At 45.1% G+C, this 24,123-nt stretch overlaps 1 protein-coding gene across 1 annotated transcript in view; it reads right to left on the bottom strand.

Moving 5' to 3' along the window:
- Positions 1–23,848, bottom strand: part of FER1L6 (fer-1 like family member 6) — a 117,790-nt gene extending 93,942 nt beyond the window's left edge. Inside the window, exons 1-8 of the mRNA XM_034668521.1 lie at positions 23,687–23,848; positions 15,585–15,733; positions 12,842–12,896; positions 12,614–12,745; positions 9,495–9,557; positions 4,174–4,252; positions 2,757–2,913; positions 1,968–2,154 (exon numbers count right to left, since the gene is read on the bottom strand). Of these exons, the coding sequence (XP_034524412.1) occupies positions 1,968–2,154; positions 2,757–2,913; positions 4,174–4,252; positions 9,495–9,557; positions 12,614–12,745; positions 12,842–12,896; positions 15,585–15,733; positions 23,687–23,848 (984 nt within the window). The remainder of the gene's footprint in view (positions 1–1,967; positions 2,155–2,756; positions 2,914–4,173; positions 4,253–9,494; positions 9,558–12,613; positions 12,746–12,841; positions 12,897–15,584; positions 15,734–23,686) is intronic.
- Between the last annotated feature and the right edge of the window lie 275 nt (positions 23,849–24,123).

Here is a 24,123-nt window from a genome sequence, read left to right as displayed (position 1 = left end):
CAGCAGAATTGAAACTAAAATAGTTTACACCAAAATCCATGCACTGTCCTTTCTTTCTCTTTCCCATGTAGCATTATTATGTCAGTTCACAACAGACCTTTTACTGAACGTCTAGCACGTGCTAGGCACAGTGGGTTCAATGACAAATAAGATTTGATCCCTGTCCTTAAAACACTTTTGCCTATGGGGGTGCCTGGGTGGTTCAGTCAGTTAAGTGTCTGCCTTCAGCTCAGGTCATGATCTCAGGTCCTGGGATGGAGCCTGGTGCCAGGCTCCCTGCTCAGCGGGCAGCCTGCTTCTCCCTCTGTGTTTGCTGTTTCCCCTCCTTGTGCTCTCTGGTTCTCTCTCTGTCAAATAAATAAATAAAAACTTTAAAAAAACAAAACAAAACAAAACCCAGCTGGACATATAAAGTAAGTTGCCAGAAATAATGAACCTGCTTCCACCTAATGCCTATGGAAATCCGTTGCGCCCCGGAACAATACACTAGCCCCCCCTTATCTGCGGGGAATGCATCCCAAGACACCAGTAGATGCCTGAACCCGCAGACAGTACTTATATAGATTATGGTGGTTTTTTCCCTATACATACATACCTAGGATAAAGTGTAATTTATAAATACGGCACAGTCAGAGATTACCAACAATAGCTCATAATAACATAGAACAATTAAAACGATATACTGTAATAAAAGTTCCCGTAGATCTTAACAACCTCAGCGTACAATCTCTTTCCCTTTCTTATTGAGGACTTTAAACTTTTCACCTCAAGGAGGCACTTACAGCTTCTTTGGTTCATCCCAATTGCCAGGACCACTCCTCCTCCTCTAGCGGACATTATTCGGTAAAATAAGGATGATTTGAACACAAGTGCTGGCCTAGCGCCACCGTGTACCCGATAACCCAGGGAGCTAAGTGACCCACTGCAGGCCGCGCCATCGCTCTGGATAAAGGGATGATTCACACCCGGGTAGGATGGCGCAGGATCGCACGAGATTTCGTCCCGCTGTTTGGAACGGTATGCAATTTAGTACTCCTTGGTGGTTTATTTCTGGAATTTCGCATTTAATAATTTCAGGCCCTGGTGGACCATGAGTGACTAAAACCATGGCAAGAAAACCACAGATAAGGGAGAAATACTGTACTAACATCCTAGTCTGCACCGGACACCATGCCCAGCATCAGCGACGAAGGGAGTGACTGACGGGTCCTGCCCTTAGGAAGTTCTCCTAATCACAGGGCGCTGGGATAGAGCCAACATGCACGTTCTGAACACGAGTTCAGAACATCTCCAGGGACGGAGCAGATACAGTTAGACCCTGAGTTTGTGCCTTGTGCAAATCCCTTCCCCCTTTTGGACCTCAGTTTCCTCATCATAAAATGGAGGTGATGTCCTATATGACTCAAGGGGTCCAAGTGAAAAATACTCCAATGTTCACCCTGCCAAGAGGAGGGGTTAGAGTAGCATATATTGTAAAAGCAGAGACAACATGCGTGTCAGCTGAAGCTTCAAAGTCCCGCCAACCAGAATTAAGCTGTGACCATGTGCCCAGGCCCTGGTACCTCCAATGGCTCTTGAGCAGGGAACAGCAGGGAACAGCAGGGAACAGAAACAAGGACTACCTGGGGAGCCTGGGGAGCAGGTTGGTAGGCAGGCGGAGATGCTGCAGAGCCTGCGGACAGGGTAACAGCTCAGAGAAGTAGCCAGAGGTTAGGAAGGAGGCCTGTCTGCCTGGGTTCTAAACTGTAATACCCCATAGCCCTGTCCATGATCTCAAATGGATAGTGAGTGGGTCACCACCACCCCCACTTTCCTGCCATGTGACTCAACACGTTTTGTGACAAGCTTTCTCTCTTAAGGCGCTTCCTAATTTTTATTTTAACTTGATTTCATTTGATTAGAAATGTCCTAGGTGCAGAGCAGAGTTCTGGCACTGGTTTGCTACTGGTGGTGATGACGTTCCTTACCATCTGCCCAGCGAAGGAGACCTCCACGAAGGGGTCCACGAGGTCCTTATTGTCACCTACAAATGCTTTAGTGACGTTCGCCATGATGCTGGAGTTCATTTTGGGCAACCCCTCTGCTTTGTAGAGTCTCACATAGAATCTGGCCCAGGGTCTTTCTGATGGAAACCCTTGAGGGATCAAAAGGTTCCTTGAGGGGGAACAAAAAACAAAAAATAAAAAAGCTCTCTCACTTGGAAGAAGAGAGAAAAAGTAGAAGCAATTTGGAGACAGAAATAAGGATCCTGATATAGGAGAAAAAAACTGAAAAGAACAGGATTCATTGCTAAAATGAGTTTTCTTTGTGGTGTAAATGGCAGCGAATGGTATGAATAGAGTGAATGCAAAATCCTTCAAGTCCTTGAATTATAGAATAAACACCGTCTCCCACTCTGCATCTTAAAAGAAGCACATTAAGTCTTCCCATTTCACAAACCACTGGTTGAAATGATAATTCCTTCAAAGAAAAATCAGCCAAGTTCAGATAAATAGGATAAACTCAGGAACAGCTTATCTATTTTGGGTTATTATAGGGAGACAGCTGTCCTTGTCCTAGAAGCTGACCTCCCAAAGGCTAGTGACACCTTTGATAAGACACATCTCAGTGCCTCTGATAGAGCAGAATCCCTGGTAGACAAGCCATGAATTTGGCAGTTCTCATGTACCCACAAGGAAAGGGAGGGAGGGGGGAGAGAGAGATGGAACCCGGGACATATCATTTCTCTTGCATGACCCTGGATGGGCCTGTCTCACTTTTCTATTTGCTCCTCAGCATCGGGGGTTTTGGGGTTGGTCTTCAAGACGTCGCCTTTCCCGGTCACACTGATGTCACACTTCAGGTACCCCTTCGTGCCAGTCCTGATGTCGCCAGGATCTGTGAGTAGGGCCCACTTGTCACAGAACTGATGACCTGTAAAAGTGTCCTGACAGCTCAGATCCCCTGCACAGCTGGATCCAGCAGGTGCAGCAAGTTCTGTCCCACACCCCAGGCCTCCCTCACTCTGCTCCTAGGAGGCTGCAGCTCTTCCCAGTATTCCCAGCCTCATTCTGCACCCCCCCTCCAGTTTCCTCCTCTCCTTTTGTTCCCACCCTCTTTTTTGTCTTCTCCAACCTGCCACAGGTATTTGGAAAGCCTTCCACCCAGTGCTGATCATCTAGACAAGCTCCTAGCTTGGACAGGCTAGGAGGACATTAGTGGAGTAGAGAAGTCACATATTCTTTCAAAGGCTGTAAATGGGGCTCATGGATCTTTTTGTTCGGCCTACTCTGTCAGTCCAAACTTGAAAAGCTCTTACAAAATCTAGACCTCTGGCTGATCTAAAAAAAAAAAAAAAATTGTTATCTCTGCCAGTACAGAATGCACAGTTCCTCGGGTCAGCAGGTGGTAAAGGAGCTGAGGAGCCACTGCTCAGATTGTGTGGGTTGTGAGCCCTCCTGTTCCCCATAGTCTGCAGCACCCCTTAAGGTATTAACCCTACCCACTGTGCTCTGTTATGCCCAGGGCCTGGCCCCCTGGATTCACGCAAGTTGGAATTGCTTTGAAGAGAAGGGACCTTTCATGAGACCATCTAGATTTGTCGATGGCCCTCTTACTTATCAGCTCCTGACCTTGGACAAATTACCGGCCTTCTCCGAGTTTCACTTCCCTATAAATCTGAGATAATAAGAATTATCATAGCAAACCGTTACGTGGCATGCCACAGCCGTTACTCTGCGCTGGGTTCTATATGAAACACTTTATATATCAACTTAATCTTCCAACAGCTCTGGAAAGGAGGTATTATTTTATCTTCATTTTCTCAAATGAAGAAGCTGAGGTGCAGAGAAGTCAAGTCATCTGCCCAGGGCTGCACAACCGGGAAAGAGCAGGTGGAATGTGAAGCCAGGCAATCTGGCTCCAGAGTCCATATGTGTAATTCCTAGGCCACCTTTCCTGCCTCTGTCTCACGGCATCGCAGCACTGCATCACAGACAGAATTTGTTGGGGGGAGGAAACTGCTGTCAGCAGATTGTAAACGTTGAGGAAAAGAGCCCGGTTTGCTCCAATTGTGTAATTGGTGCTCCTGGGATTGCGTGAGTGGGTCAGGGATGGGCACACGAATGAGCTGACCTCCAGGTGTGGCAAACTGGACATGAGTGAGGGAGAGATTGGGAGGCGATGCTTTCTTACCAGGCTGGTTGTACACAGTCCCCAGGTCTACTTTGAAGGAGCCGATCAGTATGCTGCCTATCAGCTTGTGGTGAAAAACCTGAGGAGAGATGGAGCAGTGAGTCCGGCCACACTAGATTTCTCTTTGAGGATAAATCTGTGAAATGGGTTCGTGACCCCTCAGCAAGGATTCCAGACCTTGACGCTTATCTGGCCCTCACTCTTGTCTGGAGCACAATGACATTTAGTCATCAAGTGAAAAGGGCATCCAGAAGTTTCTCACCCGGACCTCTTCCTCCGGCAGGTTCTCAGCTATTGAAGGACACCTAACAAATCTCACTCTCAGAAAAGTATCTTTTGAAGCCAAAGTGAGCTCTGGTACAGCCCACTCTTTAACACCCATCTCTGCCTATTGAAACTCTACCCATCTTTCTTTTTTTTTTTAAATTTTATTTTATTATATTATGTTAATCACCATACAGTACATCCCCAGATTCCGATGTAAAGGTTTGATGCTTCATTAGTTGTGTATAACACCCAGTGCACCATGCAATACGTGCCCTCCTTACTACCCATCACCAGTCTATCCCATTCCCCCACCCCCTCCCCTCTGAAGTCTTCAGTTTGTTTCTCATAGTCCATAGTCTCTCATGTTTCATTCCCCCTTCTGATTACCCCCCTTTTCTTTATCCCTTTCTTCCCCTACCGATCCTCCTAGTTCTTATGTTCCATAGATGAGAGAAATCATATGATAATTGTCTTTCTCTGCTTGACTTATTTCACTTAGCATTATCTCCTCCAGTGCCGTCCATGTTGCAGCAAATGTTGAGAATTCGTTCTTTCTGATAGCTGAGTAATATTCCATTGTATATATGGACCACAGCTTCTTAATCCAGTCATCTGTTGAAGGGCATCTCGGCTCCTTCCATGATTTGGCTATTGTGGACAATGCAGCTATGAACATTGGGGTGCATATGGCCCTTCTCTTTACTACGTCTGTATCTTTGGGGTAAACACCCAGTAGTGCAATGGCTGGGTCATAGGGTAGTTCAATTTTTAACTTTTTAAGGGACCTCCACACTGTTTTCCAGAGTGGCTGTACCAACTTGCATTCCCACCAACAATGTAGGAGGGATCCCCTTTCTCCACATCCTCTCCAACAATTGTTGTTTCTTGCCTTGTCTATCTTTGCCATTCTAACTGGCGTAAGGTGGTATCTCAGTGTGGTTTTGATTTGAATTTCCCTGATGGCTAATGATTTTGAACATTTTTTCATGTGTCTGTTAGCCATTTGTATGTCTTCATTGGAAAAGTGTCTGTTCATATCTTCTGCCCATTTTATGATTTGTTTATTTGTTTCTCGTGTATTGAGTTTGAGAAGTTCTTTGTAGATCTTGGATACCAGTCCTTTATCTGTGGTGTCCTTTGCAAATATATTCTCCCATTCCGTGGGCTGTCTCTTAGTTTTTTTGACTGTTTCCTTGGCTGTGCAGAAGCTCTTTATCCTGATAAAGTCCCATAAGTTCATTTTATCTTTTATTTCTCTTGCCTTTGGAGATGTGTCGTGAAAAAGGTTGCTCTGGCCGATGTCATAGAAGTTGTTGCCTATGTTCTCCTCTAGAATTTTGATGGATTCCTGTCTCACATTGAGGTCTTTCATCCATTTGGAGTTTATTTTTGTGTATGGTGTGAGAGAGTGGTCAAGTTTCATTCTTTTGCATGTAGCTGTCCAATTTTCCCAGCACCATTTATTGAAGAGACTGTCTTTTTTCCACCGGATGTTTTTTCCTGCTTTATCAAAGATTAGTTGCCCAAAGAGCCGAGGGTCCATTTCTGGGTTCTCTATTCTGTTCCATTGGTCGATGTGTCTGTTTTTGTGCCAGTACCATGCTGTCTTTGTGATCACAGCTTTGTAGTACAGCTCGANCCCATCTTTCAATGCCTAGAGCAAAAGTTGCCTCCTCCAAGCAGCCTTCCCTGATTCCCCACAGCTGAAAGTCCCCTTTCCCTCCTGAACTTCCACCACACTCTGCTTACAAGTTACTCAGAGAACTCATCACATATTGCTTTGAGAAGTTTGGGACATGTACACAAGTCAGAACAAAGGAAGTGCTCATCCTCAAGGTTTTGTCTGTTCAGAAGTCGGCAGCAGAGTGCCTGGCTGGCGACAGCAACACATTTTAATGCAGTGCTATCAAGATGAGGAAGCTCTAAAGGAAAGAAGCAGAGCTGGCACAGGGTCCAGAAGCCACACCGCATGACAGACTGCTGAAGAAGCTAGAGTGGTTTAACCTTTAACTCAGAAAAGAGAAAACTGGGGGTGTGGAGGAGGGGTAATTGTAACTGAAGTGTTTTCCAATCTTGGAAACACTGCCTGTACAAGAGGGAGTAGGTTCCCCATGTGGATCCCAAGTCACAGGAAAAGAGACTCACCTCACTATAAGGACAGGTTTTATAACAGAACTTCCTAGCAACATATAGGCTTTTCTAGAGATAGTGATCGTCCATCACCAGATATAAACAAGCAATGCGCCAAAACCCCATGTCATGGAAGTGGTGACAGGGTTTCCTGCACCAGCTACAAGTTAGACTAGAGGGTCTCTGGGCTTCCTTCTATGACATTCTATGCATTCCTTGAGTTGAAAACAGTTTCCTACTTTCTTCTACCCACCACATGCATGGCCATATTCAGAATAGGTGTTCAGGAAACATTCAGTGAATTAATGAATGATTGGCTGATCAAATGATGGATGAATGGGAGACCTTCGTGGTTTCTAAATAGCTCCTTTTGGTGGAGGCAACTAATAAAGATAAATTCAATTGACTTCAGGAAATGAATAAATGACAGCCCTTCCCATATCCCTTTCTACCCTTACTCCCTTGCCCGAACTTTGCAAGGGAGTTAAGAGAACTGAGGGCAAGTAAGGACAGCTTGGCTCGAGAGGAGGAGTTATTTAAGACCACACATACAAAGCTCACTCCAAGCCTCCCCACGCTTGCAGTTGCTAACGTGGCTTCCCAAAGGCCCCAGCAAGAGCATAAGCCTGACTCAGACTCTCTTCTCAGGTCAAAGGCATCTGGGTCCCTGTGGGCACAATAGGACGTAAGAGCCCACATGGGTCTTTAAATAACACAGGAGGCCTCTTCAAATCATCCATCCACCCAGTCTGAGCACCAGACAGCCCTGGTGTGGGCACGCATGAGATTATAGGGACTTCAGGGAGTGTCACACACAGAGTGCTGGGGGCCCTGCGTGCCTGGGGTCGCTGTCAAGGAAAGATGATCTTTGGCACCACCATGGTCTGCTACAGCCTGTCTATCCCAATAGCACCTGCTTACTGCACTCTCCCCTTCTCCCATGTTGTGTTTACTTTGGGCACATTGACTGTTAGTTCATGGACTAGCAGAAATCTTGTATTAAACACTCCCCTCCAAGGGGAGTTTTCCCTTTAAAATCTGGTCTCTATCCCTAAGGGCCATCTGGAGACCCCAAACTATTCTCTTCTTCCAAGTTAGGGAAAGAAAGAAAGGCAATACCAGCTTTGGTCTTTGGTCTAAAAATTCACTGTCCCACAAAAAGTCATGACCCTTGTCTACGATATGGTATAAAAATCTCGCTATCAACTATTTGTCTGAAATCTAGACAGTTCCTTAGGACCCAGCTACACAGCTGATCTCACAAACAGGTGATTGCCAGAGCTATGCAATGTAACAAAGTCCTAGGCAATGCCGCAGGTCCTGAAACATCTGCACCACTTGTCATCATGCCTAAAATTCAAATTAAGAATGTTTGGCTTGGGGCACCCGGGTGGCTCCCTTGGTTAAGCACCCGACTCTTGATTTCTGCTCAAGTCATGATCTCAGGGTTGTGAGATCGAGCCCTGGGATGGGCTCCACCCTGAGCGTGGAGTCTGCTTAAGATTCTCTCCCTCTTCCACTGCCCCTCCCTGTTCTTGCGCTCTCTAAAAGAGATTAAAATAAATAAATAAAAATGTTTGGCTCTTTTTCTTAAGAATATTTGACTCTTGATAACTTTTCATTCTTCAAGAGTCACATTCTTCAAGTGCCCCTGAGAAAGGGGGTATATTAATTCCACTATTACCTAAGACTTAATACAGGACCTATATATAATATGTTATATATATCTATATATATATTACTATGTATATATCTATAATAAAATATATAATAAATATAAATACAATGTAATGTAATATAATATGTATAACAGAGATGTGTGGGTGATAAGGCAGACAAGGTAGTCTCCAAGACAAGTTTTGCCATCTTCAACGTTGTGATAGATTTGGTGTCACTGCTGAGGAAAATATTTCCTCATTCTCCACATATCTTGCATTCGTTCATAAAGTACACAGTCTGTCCTTCCAGAACCATTAGGAGGAGAGCGCTTGCCCTTCCACCAGTCTACCTCTCTCAGGCGTGCATAGCCATGCTAACCTCTTCGTGGGAGAAGCAATGATTTCCCAGACTGGTAAGATAAATGCAATCTGTCACCCACTCGTCTGTCTGTGCCTTTACTGAGTGATGTGAGGTTGGTATCAATCCTGTCTGGCCCCCATTCTCTCTCTTTTGGGCTAGTACTCCAGCATGGGCACTCTCCCTTCATGTTCCTGTCTTCCATGTGGTGGGCCACCTGGATAAGGTGCCTGTCTAGACCAAAAAGCTTCTCTGTCTCTACTTTTCAGACATGATCTGTGGAGACAGGAATTCACCCATGGAGTGGAGGAAGCTCTATGTAGCAGACACAATCCCCCATGAGCAGGTCTAAGGTCTATACTCAGAGGCCACTAGGAAGAGGCCAAATGGCAACCACTTGTTCCCAATCACATTTTTTGATCCAGCATTACTGATATGTTTGGCTCCTTCCTGATGCCTTTCCCTACTTCTCTCTTTATTACCAACTAGGAAGGGGGAGCAGTGTGATTAATTATCATTAGTGTGGATATCATCCCAAGAGAGAAACACTAGCATTTCATCTCATAAAAAGAAATAAATCAATTCAAAATGGCAATCTGTCAGGATGGCATTTGAAGCACGTATTGCACATTCCCACGTTAGTAAACTCCACAATTCAATTCATGACGGCTTGAGAGTAGCTTATAACTTGTTTCCAGGAAACACGGACCTCCTCGAGGAGGTTTTTTTCCCCAAATTCCTCTGCATTAGTTATTTCATGTTTCATCCTGTTGGTTTTGAACTCACCATCCCACACTCACCCTCCCAGACCTATTCACCCCTAAGCAGGCTGAGTTGTTCTAGAGAGTTCCCAATACCTAAAATCTCTCCCATCACCCCCTCCCTTCCATCACCAATGATATACTTACTGAGATTTTGATGATCTTGTCAAAAAGATGCAGTTGCGGTCCAATGAAGTCGAAGACAAAGTACTAAAAAACATAAAGTTCATTCTGACCATAAATTCCAGGCTCGCATCTAAGAACCTTATTACTGGACTAGTCATAGATTTCTATCGTTTTAGCCCATTGCTGCATGGTCCTCAGTGTCATGGATATACCATCAATCAATTGACCATCCCCTATTTAGGGTCACCTAAGTTCTTTCCAATTTTTTTTCAAATGCAAAAAAAAAAAAATTCTGTCATCTCCATCTTTCCACAAGATATATGTGAATTTTCCTCTAAAACGGATATAAAATGTGCAGTTTTAGGGTTATGGCTTATGTGCATGCAAATATCTAGTAGATAATACAAAATTTCGTTCCAAAGGGGCCAGGCCATTTTACATTCTCACTGGCAGCATATGAAAAAACCATTTCTCCATACCCCTGCCAGCCCTTGATATTGTCAATTCTCTTAACTTTTTTGCCTATAAATAATGATGGGTGAAAATCATATCTCAGTGTGGTTTTAATTTGAGGCAAACTTGATTAAGATCTAATTTTCTCAGGATTTTTCAGTTTCAAACATCTCTGTGGCCATTCCCAAGATTAACCAGGAAAAGAATGAAAAGAAATGGACAAGGAGGGCTTCTAATTTTAAGAAAGTGATTGAATTTGAGTTGAAGAAATTCTCTAGACCAGTCTCTATATTCTACAAATAAGAAGACTTAAGACCAAAGGATTTGAAAGACGCACCTGGATTCAGACAGTTGGTTATTGCTGAGCCTGAGAGCATGGCTCAGTTCTCCAGAAGTTATCACACAAGGAGTTCAAGTACTAGATGTTTCATTTGAACTTTACCCAGTACCTTCCAAATGTGAGGTTATATTCTCCTAAGATGCAGGACACTGGAGTGGTGTTCTGTTGGGGGTTGTGTCTTTTGGGGACTGATGGGGGTGGGGGCGGGAGGACCAGGAAGTTGCTTCGTGGGTTGTTTGTTTCTTAGCTTCAGGGTGGAGGAATAACACAAGGACCTTAGAGATGAACAGGACAGCAGTAGGAAAGGGAAAACTGACTGTTCACAGCCTGCTTTTAAAGGGTGTTACACGCAAATAATGAATCATGGAACACCACATCAAAAACTAATGATGACTAACATACAATAATTTAAAAAATAATAATAAAGGGCAAAACAGAAAAACCAAAATGTGAAAATGGAAAGGTGCCATCATCCATCATAATAAGAAACCTTCAAAATGGTGGTCCCTAGTTATCAATGACAGGCCATATTACATTCACTGTCTTCTGTTTAAGAAAATAGGAAAATATGCGTGACATTTCAGGAAGTTTTTCATATATATGTTCAAACTTTTAAAGAGTTGTGTTGTTCGGAATTTCTTTTATGTGGAAAACTCACATGAAATTCCTTGTTCTGATATATGAAATGCTCTGGGTTCATTAGACCAATAGATTAGTTCCAGTGTTTATTGCTTTCTGTTGAGTTTCACATTTCAAACTCAATTGCTTCACACAGGTTCCCTAGACCTTTGAGCCACACCCATTTATCTAGCTGGAAAATATTCCCCAGCCCCCATTAACTGGTTCCTTCAACATCTTATGGCCCTTGGGCTTGAAAATTAGGGTCAAAATCTGTAATAAAGGTTTTCAGTTCAACTTCTATGTTTTTACTTGAGTGTCTACTGATGACAAGTGGGCCCAATTTCATGTCATTTAGATCCTGGACTTGAATGCATAAAGAAAATACTAATTATAGCACTTCACAATCTGTAGAGTTTTGCAGTTTTAAAGCATTTTCATACACATTATTTCATTTCACAACCATGCCAAAAGTTGTTATGGAGGTGAGGGTAGGACAGGAAGGAAAAAACTCATGGTAAAAGGCTCAGAGGCAGGAGTGATGGATAACTAGGAAAGGCGTTAACAGCTCAAATGGGATTTGGTTATTTTCTGTTGATTTCATTACCCATGGTCTCCGTTTTCAATTACTACTCCCATTAGGGGAACAATTAAGAGTTTGCTGCATTTTTTAATAATTCAGTGTCAGAGTGCCTATGGGGAAATAAGCATTCTTGTACACTGTTAGCTGGAGTGTAAATTGTTACCTCGTTGGAAGGCAATTTGGTGATACCAAAATTTTTAATACACATGCTCTTTGCCCCAGTTATGACATATAAATATTATTATAAATAGTGGCCAAAAGCTGAAAAAAATTAATATCTAGCAATGAGAGATTGACTGGTTTAGTAAATTATGGTGCATCAATGCAATGGGAAATTACACCAGGGAAGGGAAAATGAGATTGAACTATATGTCTTAATATAGACTAATCTCTAAGATATATTGTTTTGTGAAAAGATCAAGGTCCAAGACAGTGTGGATAGAATGCTACCATTTGGTTACAATACTTATTTGTACTCTTGTACAAACCTAGGATATCTCTGGAAGGATACACAAGTGCCTGGTGAGAATGGGTTGGGAGGGGATGGGGGCTTAGGGATCAAAGATCAGAGGGACACATATTTTTCATCATATATCATTTTGTACTCTTTATATCTTTTACCACTTTTTACTATGTATTTTTTAATTTAAAAAAAGAGAATTTAGTGTGTATAACATTTAGAAGTTTTCCTGTCTCTCTTTGATGTTTTCCTCTCTTTGATGTTCACCATTTTGCACTGCTTAGAAAAATACGTCTGCTTTACTTTCCATTGCAACTTGCCTATTTCCAAAATTAATCATTAAATTTCTAGTGTCTCTTTCATGAAAAAGATGCTTATCTTCTTCATAACCAACACTCAATACATTTATTCAATATAAAACCAGAGCTTATAATGGATGAAGATGAGCATATGAGAAATAAGAAAATGGGTATATTGAAAACACGGCAATGAATTTAAAATGAGTAGGAATTCCTCGCCTCTCCTTTTCATCATGTTTTTGTGAAACTCTATGGGGTTGTTTGTAAGGAGGCTCAGAGAGTATGCCAAGGCTTAGATGAGTGGTGGGAAGCAGTGGGGAGGGGCCCAGCTTTTCTATTTAGCTACCACTACCATAGATGGTACCATAGATGACCTCCACGACTTACTTCATTATAAAATGGGCTGTTGGTTCCTTCCTTCACTGTGCTTTGCTTCTTCTCGTCCCCGACCTCAATGATCACAACGGGATCAATGTTCTCACCCACCAGCTGGCGGGCCTCGGTGATGGTGATGGCAATCTACAACACAAAGCACCGTGTCTGCACTCGGGACCTCGCTGTTCGTTCACGCGAGAAGAACTGAGGGAGGCTGGGCAGGAAGAGTCATTCACTTACTTGGTAGTTTTGGGACCTGACCTCCCCATCATGGATCTTAGTCAACAATTTCGATCTATTAAAAGAAAGTTTAACATATTTGTTTCATTAAGTAAGAACATACTTTAGATCCATAAGCCATGATCATATTTTCGCAGGTACATCTAAGTATTTTTATTTATACTGTATGACATATTCTCTCCCCATCTCTGGAGGAGATAATGTAAATGACCAAGTGACTTAACCTCTCTATGACTCAGTTTCTCCGTCCTAAAAATGGAACAATAAGAGCACTTACCACATGAGGTAATTGCTACAATTGAATGATATAATGCCCATAAAGGTTTAACCCCATGCTTGGCAAGAAGAAATGTTAACTCTTATTGTGAGTATGGTGATCAGCATCATTTATTTTTTATTTTACAGAATGAGAAGCTGAGATGCCCCAGCAAGTCGGCGGCAGAGCTGGGTGTACGTGAAGATCTCCCTTGTCTCCTGTCCGATCCTATCCACAAGACCTCTTTGCCATTTCTAGTAGATAACCAACCCCGAATTTTATGATTGCTTTTGAAAGGATGAGTAAAAGAGAAAATTGGAAGGAACGACCAAGATCCCATCTCAGTGAGATTTCACATTCCAGGTGATTTCATTAATCTGGACTGGAAACAGATGTGCAACCCCTGGGCATTTAGAAACTGGATAATAGTGGAAAGAGGTGAAGAATCCCTCTCGTCACCAAGGCAGCAATGGGTGGGAAATGAAAGAGCTTGAGTTCCTATTGAATTTTATTCTCTTGCCTTCTGACAATACCATCTTGCATTTGACTTCATCCCATTTCTGCTGATTATAATTGAGTCTAATAGAGAACAGAGTAATCTAGTAAAAAATCTCAAAGCTTTCGAGTCAGACTGATCTGAATTAAAATATTTGTTTTTCCCAATTTTGTGTGGTTACCCTTAATTTCCTCATCTGAAAGTAGAAATAATAATCTGACCACATAGGGTTGCTCTAAGGATTAAAGGAGATAAGGCATGTAGGGAAGGGTCGATATCAAAAGGTATATATGTTCATTAATAAAATGGTAAATTCATACTGACCATTTACTGTGTGAAAGTGCTTTGCTGGTCTCAGAAGATAAACAGATGAATGAGCTAGCAACCTTGTCCTTGTAGAGCTAGCAATCTATCCCAGGGAGAGAGGACCAAAGCGTATCAAGAAAGAACTAGTAAATGTAAAATGTGTCATAGAAAAAAATGCGATACAATTTCAAAGGAGAGAGACATTCCTGAGAGCCCAGGTAAGCAATAAAGACTTTAATGCAGTGAGTGGATGTCAATGGAGCATTAGTTGGTGGGCAGAATTTTGACTGATGAAGAATGCACTGAAAAAGTCTACCCCTCCTTACTTCTTTCTCTCCTGCCTTCCTCCATTCAGTGCTGTTATTCTGGTGAAAGAAATCGCAAGGGATCCCTTCAAGGATATTTAAAAATAATTGCAATCCTGACTCAGTGGACTTGGGGGCCATGATTGTCATGGTGCAGTATAGGGAGAAGGAGATACTGCAGTGAGTATAGGCATACAAATTTCATGTCTCCTTTTAAGAGTCAATATTTCAGCTATCACCATCTCTGATTTCCAGCTCCTTCCCAACCCCCCTCTGCCCCTTACACATATCTACTGCGTGCCATCCTGTCGTGGCCCAGTTATAACAATTCAGGGTCTGCCACACAGGGAAGGACTAACTTGCTTTATTGATAGCAAGAATTCTGAGCAGAAATAGAAGGGAGGGTGTGAGGAATTACCATGCTTAAGAAATTGACATAAATAAATATGGTAGACTGAAGGCACTGATAGCTCCAAGTATTAGTTCCCTTGGATCTTTGCTCTTCGCCTTGTAACTTGTAGTCTCCATTCTGACATGGGCTGGACTTGTGACTTGCATTGGCCAAAAAAATTCAGCAGAAATGACTTTTGCTAATTCCAAGCCCAAGCTCAAGAGACTTTGTATACTTCCACTCTGTCTTCCTGCTCTTGGGTCTCAGCCATCACCACCATTGGAATAAGCTTGGACCGGCCTGCTAGAGGATCTAACGCCATATGAGGAGAGCTCAGTGGTCCAGGTGAAGCAATCCTAGACCAGCTCACCACCAGCCAACCCTCAAACTAAAATCAGCAGAGTAACCAAATGACCACACACACATGAGTGATGGATGTATAACTATCTGGAACCAGTAAAACTAACCAACTAACTCACAGATTCATAAGCAATAATAAATTCTTGTTTTACGCCTCTGAGTCTGGGGTTGTTAGCATGAAGCCCTAACTGATGACAGCAAATCACATGCAGGAGGCCAGTTTGTTCCGACTTTTTTCGGGTAGTGTAAACACTTGGGACAAATACAAAACTAAGACATCTGGCACCTTGATGAATTAAAGAGCAGGTGAGGGACAGCTCCGGAGTCTGTGCCCTGTTGTTGCTGTCATTTCTGAATTATGAGGCACAGCAGGACCTCAACTCGGAGGATTTAAGACCAGAAGCTGGTCAAGCTGGGCCCCTGGCCTGCGGAAGGCTGACCGGTATCAAGAGGCCGGCACTGCCATAGAGGATACGGAGTAGATACAGACCTCCGTCTTCCTGTCTTAGACCTTTGGCTCCTTGCAGACAGTGATCGGGTATTAGTCTCTGTTCCCCAGAACCTGCAGAAGTACCTGCACGTGGGAGGGGTTTAGCAAATGTGTGCAGACTGCCGGCACCAACTCATACCTTCTCTTTGGAGGAGCTGAGGGGACAGGAGTGACCGATTCATGATCATAAATCAAATCTCCTCCCGGTCCTTCCTGATGAGAAGTCCCCTCCTGTGGTGCGTCAGCTTCCCCTTGGCCATCTAGAGAAGCAAACAAAGGAAGAAAGCTCTGTCAGTTATCACACACAGTGGTGATCTGAGCCTCAACAGTCCAGCACTATGCCAGGCACCATCAGGGGTACAAGGAGGCTAAAAGACAGTCCCTGCCAGCAGGAACCTTCACATCTCATTGGCAGAAAAGAAACGCACATACCCTAAGTTTTCTAAAAAAAAAGAAAAAAATCTGGCTGACAGGTGGTTCTTCTGTTTCCAAAACAGAGTAGATGTATCTGCATGGGATTGTGGAAAGAAATCTGGATTATGAAACTCAAGACATGCTTTCAAGTCGTGGCCTTGCCACAGCGGACCTTCAGACAAGTCATTTATTCCCTCTGATCCTCCTCAGCAAAATGCGATGCGCGCAAGAATCACCCGGGGAACTGCTGAAATGCAGATTCTGATTCAGTAGGTCTGGCGTGGAGCCCAAGACTCTGCTTTTCTGAGAGCAGTGGCCCAGGGAAATCTATTCCTGCTGTCTGAGGGCCAATTTTGAGTAGAAAGGTGTCCTAGGTTGAATTATATTCCCCAAAGACTTCGAGTCCTAGTCCCCAGAACCTGCAAATGTTACTTGGAAATGGAGTCTTTGCAGATGTGATTAAATGAAGGATTTTGCGATGAGGAGATGATCCCTGATTACACCGGTGGGTCCTAGTCGCAATCATATGTATCATTAGAAGAGGAAGGCAGAGGGAGAACAGAAGAACACAATGCGATCACAAGGCAGAGATGGGCCAGATGCCACCACAGCCATCGGAAGATGGAAGAGGCAGGAATCAGATACTCCCCGAGGGGGTGGGGCCCTGCCCCCGTGATACTGATGGTGAATTTCCCGCCGCCATTACTACGAGAAAATTAATGTGGGTTATGTTAAGCCACCCAGTCTGTGGTCATTGGCTACAGCAGCCGCAGGAAATGAATGCACGAGTGTCTAGAAAATTTAAATGAATGGATAGTAAACATATTCTTTAGACCTCCTCTTCCCCCACCCAGGGCTTCTGATTTAAATTGATCTGGGATGTCGCTTGGATGTCAATTTTTTTAAAATTCCCCAGGTGATTCAAATATGTAGCAAAGCGTAAGAACCACCTGTCAGCCAGATTTTGGCAAAAACCAAAGCATGGGTAAAATAGTCTCAGGCGCTAAGACTGCACGGTGGAGTTCAAGGTTGGGTGAAACCCCAGCTCTGCCACTTGCTAACGGTATGATTTGGGGCAAGTTACTGAAGTTCTCTCAACTCCGTGGTCCTCTATAAAGCCAGGCAAGGCCAATGTTACCTACCTCGCAGAGGTGTTATTTTTCTACTGTCTATTTTCTTTATAGCACTCTTCTCAACCTGTAATTCAGTTACCTCCTCAGGTCTCAATAGAGAAAAGAGGCTCCCCCAACCCCTCTCCCCCAAAACAGGATGGTTTGAGGACTTTTTACAAAGGTGTGGGTACAGAAAAGTCATAAAGAGTTGTGCAGCTAACTGGGGCTCAGAGCAGCCTAGCTGTTTCTGTGTGGAGGCCCCCAAAAATGAGGCAAGAGAGCAGTTACCAGAACCTGGAAGGAAAGGAAGTCAGGTCCGGTTGGCTTCCCTACAACCCTTCAGCCGAGGGACACATCCAACCACTGGATCTGAGCTCCCGCTCCTTCCTCCCTCAGACTTCCTGCAAGGGCGCCACTGGGGAAGGGACTGGGTACTGCATCAACAGAAGTCAGCCTCCTGGGACCCAGAACAGCTGGAGAAGGGTGGAGAACTGATCTGGAAAGGCACATGGAAGAGTCCTACACAGGGCTGTCCTCCCTCTGAACTACCCGAGTGCACTGTTCTATACCAGAATCTAGCACAGGACCCAGCACTCAGCGGACAGTCCACTGGCATTTGTTGAGGGAATGAATGAATGGCTGATCCTGGGAGGGACTCCATAACTTTGTTGGGTAACTAATTCATGGATGGGTGAGGATCATTGGAATTTTATAAATTAAGACATAGCCACAATGCCTCAAATACACAGATATGAGAGCCACTGACTTCAAGAATCTCCAAACGCTTCATTCCGAAAAGCCCTAACTTCCCAGGCCAGGTCAAAAAGGAGAGACCACAGCATACTCAGTTCTGTAGACTTTGTTCTGTCACTCTCCTACGGGGCGGGGCAAGCCCCGGGCCAGCAGCACAAATGCTATTTACCTTCCAGGAGGGGCCTGATTCCTCTCTGCCCTGTTTGCTTTGTGGGCTGAAGACTGTAATTAGAGTGAGCCCGGGAGCCAGCTCCTCTGAAACGCCTCAGGTTGACTGCCCTACCTCTCCACCTGTGTTGCTTTCCTCCCCTGTGCGGTCCGGTCCGTGGAGGCTGTTAGCTGGAGGCTCACCCACGGAGTAGGAACACCCAGGCTCTTGTGTAAGACTGACCTCTGCTCGGGAGCCAGCTTTTCCACTTCCTAGCTGTGCAACTTTGGGCAAGCACTCAGCCTCTCTGCACCTCTGTTGTAAAACAGGAACAAAGGAACCTACATTTCAGAGTCCATGCGTGTCAACCAAAAAGCAGCAGGAACTTGTTAAATGTGTCCTAGATATTATTTTTCATAAGGTCCTGAAAGTAAGGGACTGTCTTACTCAACCTTGTGCCCTGGAACCTATTGCAGGGTCCTAACTTCAAAAACACCAGAAAAGACCTAAAAGCCTTTTCCACCTACTCCCTGAGTAGGTCGCTTTAAGCCCTGTCCCTACTTAAAATGCCTCTCTCATCCCATCCAAGGATGGCTTCATCATTATTACCAACACTTTAGTATGAACAAGTTTCCATAGATTGTCATTGTAGGTTATATGTGAGGGCAGGAAGTGGAGTTGGGGGAGAGGGACAGGAAGCGACAGGACACCCACAGGGGGCAGCAGTAAAGGGCGAAGGAAGTGCCACAAGGAGATAAGAGGGGTGAAGATAAAGCAGACCCATGGCACCATTTTGGTTTAGAAATGGTCCAGAAAGCTGGCCTTGAATTGGCTGTTGTCACGGCCACTGGGCAGAAGCCTCTACGAGACCACCACAGGACTGTCCATTGGGAGCGGTTAATCCTATTTGACTCAACAAACGTGTGTCTACCCGATGCCGGGCCTGGCCCCACTGGCACGGTTCACACTATAACTTGGGGATTCATTTGCTCTTTTGAAGAAGCAAGCATTCTGAGGACACCAAGTCAGACAGCTGGGACTGACATCCCAATGCCACTCACTGCCTCCTGGCCCTGTGCTCCCAGCCTCAGGGCGGCTTCTGGGGTCCATGCAGCCACACAGAGTCCTGTGATCTGAAGGACCTCGTCGCACTTGGCTCAATACTCTGCTTTGCCATCCAAAAACTTAAAAATTTCTTAACGATGGCATTGCATTTTCGTTTTCCACTGTGCCCTGCAAATTCGGCAGCTGTCCTTCCCACTTGACTTACTCTCTCTGCATTTCTGCAAACTCATTTGTAAACCTGGGATCGCCACACCCACTGGGACGATGATGGCGGGGTCGAATGAGACAATAAATGTAAAGCCTCTCCTGTGGCAACTGCTGTCCTCACTCTTATTTTTAAAATCTCACTGGATCCTCCCCAAGGCGTGGGAGGTCAGCCCAGCAGCCCCCATCGTGCCCACTTGATGGAGGGAGAAGCTGAGAATCACAGCTGTGTTGGGATTCCTGGACCACAGAGCAAATTAGGCCAGAAACAGGAGCTTGAACCTTGCCACTGCCTCCCTCTGGGGTCCCCTTCCATGGCCCAGCAGGTGTCCACCCCACCCCTGTTGGGCCCAGTGACCAGCAGCACTGGGGTGGATGTCGTACCTGTGACCAGTTGCAGCCTGAAACTTTCTGCATTTTAGGGTCTTCATGCATAAGATGAGATAAGAAATGTCCAGCATTTAGCATAGTGCCTGGAACATACCAGTTGCTCAACAAATGTTAGTTATGCTTGCTATTATTGTAATGGGTAGGATTAGGATCAATGAGTGGAAGCTACTAGGTGACAGGATTTCACTCCATTTATTTATTTATTCATTTACTTACTTATTTGTTTACTAATTCTTTTTATGTCCCTTAATTCAACTGAGGAATTAAGGAGCCCTCTGCATTGGTGTTGTCTGAACAGTGAAATGGAATGCATAGAGTGGGAGTGAGTTCCCTGTTCCTGGAGGTATACAAGCCAGCAACCACTGGAAAAGGACATTGTAGAAAGGACAAACATCAGAAGAGGGGGACTGGCCTATGGGATCTTGGGTCTTTTAAGACCCTGAGATACAGTAGAATGGAAAGAATGGGCTCTGGAAGCCCACACGCAAGGATAGATTGGGCAAGTCACATTTCTTCTCTGAGACTCAGTTTCCCTGTGGGTACAAATTAATGGAAATAAATAATAAGGTACCTAACTTGACAAAATTGTGAGAATAAAATGAGGTGAAGTAAACAAAGCACTGAGGGCAGTTCCTGGTATGCAGAAAGTGCTGGAATGTGCCCTTTTCAGAGGTAGCATTTTCCCCTCTTTGATCTGCCATCATCTGTGATACAAATCATTCTAAGTCTCCCAAGAATATCACAAGAAATTCTCCCAAGAATTTCCCTCTTCTGAAATTTCTTAAAGGCAACTTCCAGGGGTGCCTAGGTGGCTCAGTCATTAAGCGTCTGCCTTCAGCTCAGGGCATGATCCCGGAATTCTGGGATCGAGCCCCGCATCAGGCTCCTCTGCTGGGAGCCTGCTTCTTCCTCTCCCATTCCCCCTGCCTGTATTCCCTCTCTCGCTGGCTGTCTCTCTGTCAAATAAATAAATAAAATCTTAAAAAAAAAAAAAAAAAGAGATAAAGGCAACTTCCAATAACCTTCCTGTTTTCTAGCAGAGGGCCAAGGCCAGTATCTTCCAAACCCTGACTTGCCGTTGTGGTCTCCAAGGGCTCAATGCCATGATCATTTCATGGAGGCAGAAGCTGATGTCCCCTGGGACTTGGCCAATGGGTTCTGCAGACTATTTGAAAAGACTGAGTTACTTCCATCAGCAAACAGGAAGTCACTACTAATAAATGACAGTATCTACCACAAGGAGACTCAATGCTTCTGTAGGAAGCTGACATCCTCATCACAATGGCCTCAGCATTCTGAATCTCCCATCGGGCAGCCGGTGACTGAGGCATTGAAGCATGCCGGAGGCGACTGGCAAGGGCAGAGGCAGAGAGAAAGATAGGTACCCCTGCCCCTCTGAAACCAGGAGCTCTTGGCCCCGCTGACCATGAGGGGCACCTCCGGAAGTTTAGAAAATACCAATGTCTGGGACCACTTTGAGAGATCGGTAATTGCTTTGGAGAAGAACCAGTGCTGAGAGGTCCTGCTCTAGGCACAGCGCAGACCCAGCCACCAAGGAAGCCAGAGAGCCTTTTGCAGTAAATGTCCAGTGGATTTACAACCAGCCCAGCTCTCCTAGATGAGTTGCTATTTGTTCCACAAACACACAAGGTTGTTTGCCTGAAACCCTGAGTCAGTCATCAAGGGCACTCCCAGCATGATTCCCAGCATGAAAGGCGTCTTGATGAAAAAGGATTTTTCCTCCTCAGCCCCGTGACATCTGCAGTAGAGAGAAGGCATGGCTCACCGGCCCAGAACTATCGTGCCGCTGGCAGACTGGGCAGCAGAGTGAACTGGAGACAGAAGACAGCTCAGGGGCCTGCTTGCATCGCCTGTTAGCTCTCGAATGTGGGATCAGATACTTAACCCAGATGAGCATGTTTCATTCTCATTTCATTTCTTACCCAATCCATATGGTGGCGTCAACACGGGAAACAAGGCTTGTAAAGTGTAAAGCATGCTACAAAATACTGTATGACAGCATCGATGACAAGGAAATGTGCTACAATATTCCCCTGAGTGAGTCTAATATTCTCTAAACATGTATGAACGCTCACTTTGTGCCAGGAACACCATGCGACACACACTATTTCCTAGGATTCTCACAACATACCATGAGACAGATGCTGTTATTTCGCATTTTTACAAATGAGAGGTTGTCAGGGGTTTCCAGCCAGTATATTGGGATCAGCCAGGAAATCAGGTAGGAAGTCCCTGGGGCAGAAGCCATCGGATCCCCTTCTTCTCAGTGCATCGAAGACTTCAGCATGGGAACCCTCCCACTTCACAAAGAAAGGATGGGGCTCTCTGGTTTCAGATCTACTGAATTTCCTCCCAGGGCCACCCCAAGATAAGTTAAGACACGCAGAAACCCCCATACCAACCTGGTCTCCTCAGGATGAAAGCTACCATGACTCCGATATCTGTATCCAAACAATGAGAGTGTTAAACAGTGCACGTGTTAGGCTCCCTTCAGCACCTCTGTTCCAGGTGATGTCCCTCCAGGTGGCCCCACAGGGCCGGCACTGCCGGGAAGGCAGCCAGCCTGGCACACAGAAAGGGGCTCGACAACCAGGGTTCGGGTCTCATCTGTACCATTTCTAACTATACCGGTGGGGCTGGGCATGGGACTTCGCTGAGCTTCAGGCTCCTTTTCTGCAGGAAGTGGCAATAAAGTTAACTCTGCTTGTCTCCTGGATGTTATGTATCTGATCTCATTGAGTGCCCATGCTCCACTGTTAGGAGCTCTACAAATAACTAATTTCGTCTCATGTCCATGGCTCACTGGAGCCAGGATTAGGAAATGGCTCACAATTAGGGTCTCCATGTGGTTTTCCACTTGCCTCACAAAATTCCCCTTCTAGCATCATCTTTTCCACCTCCAATGTGGAATAGAAGCAGCTCAGGCCAATCAGCCAAACCTGAAGCTAATTGAGTCAATGGGTGTGACCAGGACCAGCCCCTGCTGCTCTCCTGCCACCTAAGAGGACGCAGGTCACCTGTGCACCTGACCCTCTGAACCCAGAGTCATGACATCCAGTGTGGAAAAAACAAACAGACAGACAAACTTTGATTTGTGAATTTATCTATATGGTAAACTCTTATAAAATTTAAAATTCCTTGTTAAAAGAATGGATCTGTATCTAATCAGCACTACCTTAAAAATAAAGCAAAACCAAGCTTTACCACCATTCTGAGCTTCTCCAGAGAGCCCTGGATAAATTCCCAGTTGCCTACTGAGGAATATCTGCTCTGTGTACTCATCTTACTTTTAAAACTGGGATGTATTCATTAAAGGCAAACCGCCATATATAGAAATAGCCATAATGTGGATTTTGACTGAAGATTGTTAAAATATAAATCCATGGGACCTCCTGCCTTGTCAAGACTGAGTGTTTCTTCCTCTCTCCCTGTCATCTTCCTATAACAACTTACCTGCTCTATATCCTGTTTCTTTAGGCAATGATGCCCATAACAGACTCCTACGGGGATGCTTTCTAAAACGGTCTCCCACACCGTGGCCAGATCCCATCCCAGAGAGTCTGATGTCCCTGGTCAGCAGTGAGGCCAATGCTCAGTACTTTTCAGATTCCCAAGGACTTTTCAGTCCTTCTAATGTGCAGCGGTGTTACGAATTCCTGTGCTTAAGTAATTAGTGCCAGAGAGCTCTCCTCCCGAAGAGAAGGTGTATGGTTTTTACAGGAAGTTCAAAGACACATTTTCAACCAAAGGAGGATGGTGAAACTTAGGAAATTCAGAGCACTTGGGGAATATATTTGGTAGGCTGGACTTTATCATCCAACCCCAGCTCCTCTGCCACTCAACCCCCATCCTGGCAATGAGCCCACAGAATTGGTCGCCTTCTCTACTAAGCACAGGGTCATCCCAACCTTGGAGGACCAGACTTCTGCAGTTTGAAAGAGAAGGCTCAGTCCTCTATTTGGGTCCAAAGTGTCCCAGACAATGGCCTGAATAGACTGAGCACTGACTCCCAGTCTCATGGGAACCGGATCGCTCCGACCTACTGTGATTTGCCATCTCCCCCCTCACTGCAGCAGTAAAGGGATGCTTCTCTGTTAGGCCCTCACTTTGCACATTCCAGCCTCAGTGGCTGACAGAAGGAGAGTCAAACGTTGCCAACTGCACAGTCACGGAGAACCTCGCTACTGCCCCTGTAAGAGCGGGGTTGAGGAAATGCACCTTGGAGGAAGCTAATGAACCCCTCCTCCCGTAGTTTCTCCGAACCAAGGCTGACTCGGGAATAATTCGGAGCCACATCGTGTAGAGCTGGCCTGGTTCAGCCAGCTTCTGACAGCCCGCCAGAGAACTTTGCCAAATGTTCAAGGACAAGGTGGTAGAAGGCTGGTGCTGTAGGACTGCCCAAGAAAAGGGGGACTTTACCCTCACATGCATCTCACCCACCCTGCAGTGTGCCGACAGACCCGCCATTGATGCCTTTTTCAACCTGTGCCCACTGGCCTCCAGCCTCTCCTGCTGCTCCTCTATGGGTAAGATCAGCACATGACCACTTGGTTAGAGCGCAAGGAAGATCC

This window comes from Ailuropoda melanoleuca, chromosome 9 (assembly GCF_002007445.2).
Source record: "Ailuropoda melanoleuca isolate Jingjing chromosome 9, ASM200744v2, whole genome shotgun sequence".
Lineage (NCBI taxonomy): Eukaryota > Metazoa > Chordata > Mammalia > Carnivora > Ursidae > Ailuropoda > Ailuropoda melanoleuca.
Note: the sequence above shows the minus strand (reverse complement) of the source record. Positions and strands in the feature narration are given on the sequence as shown.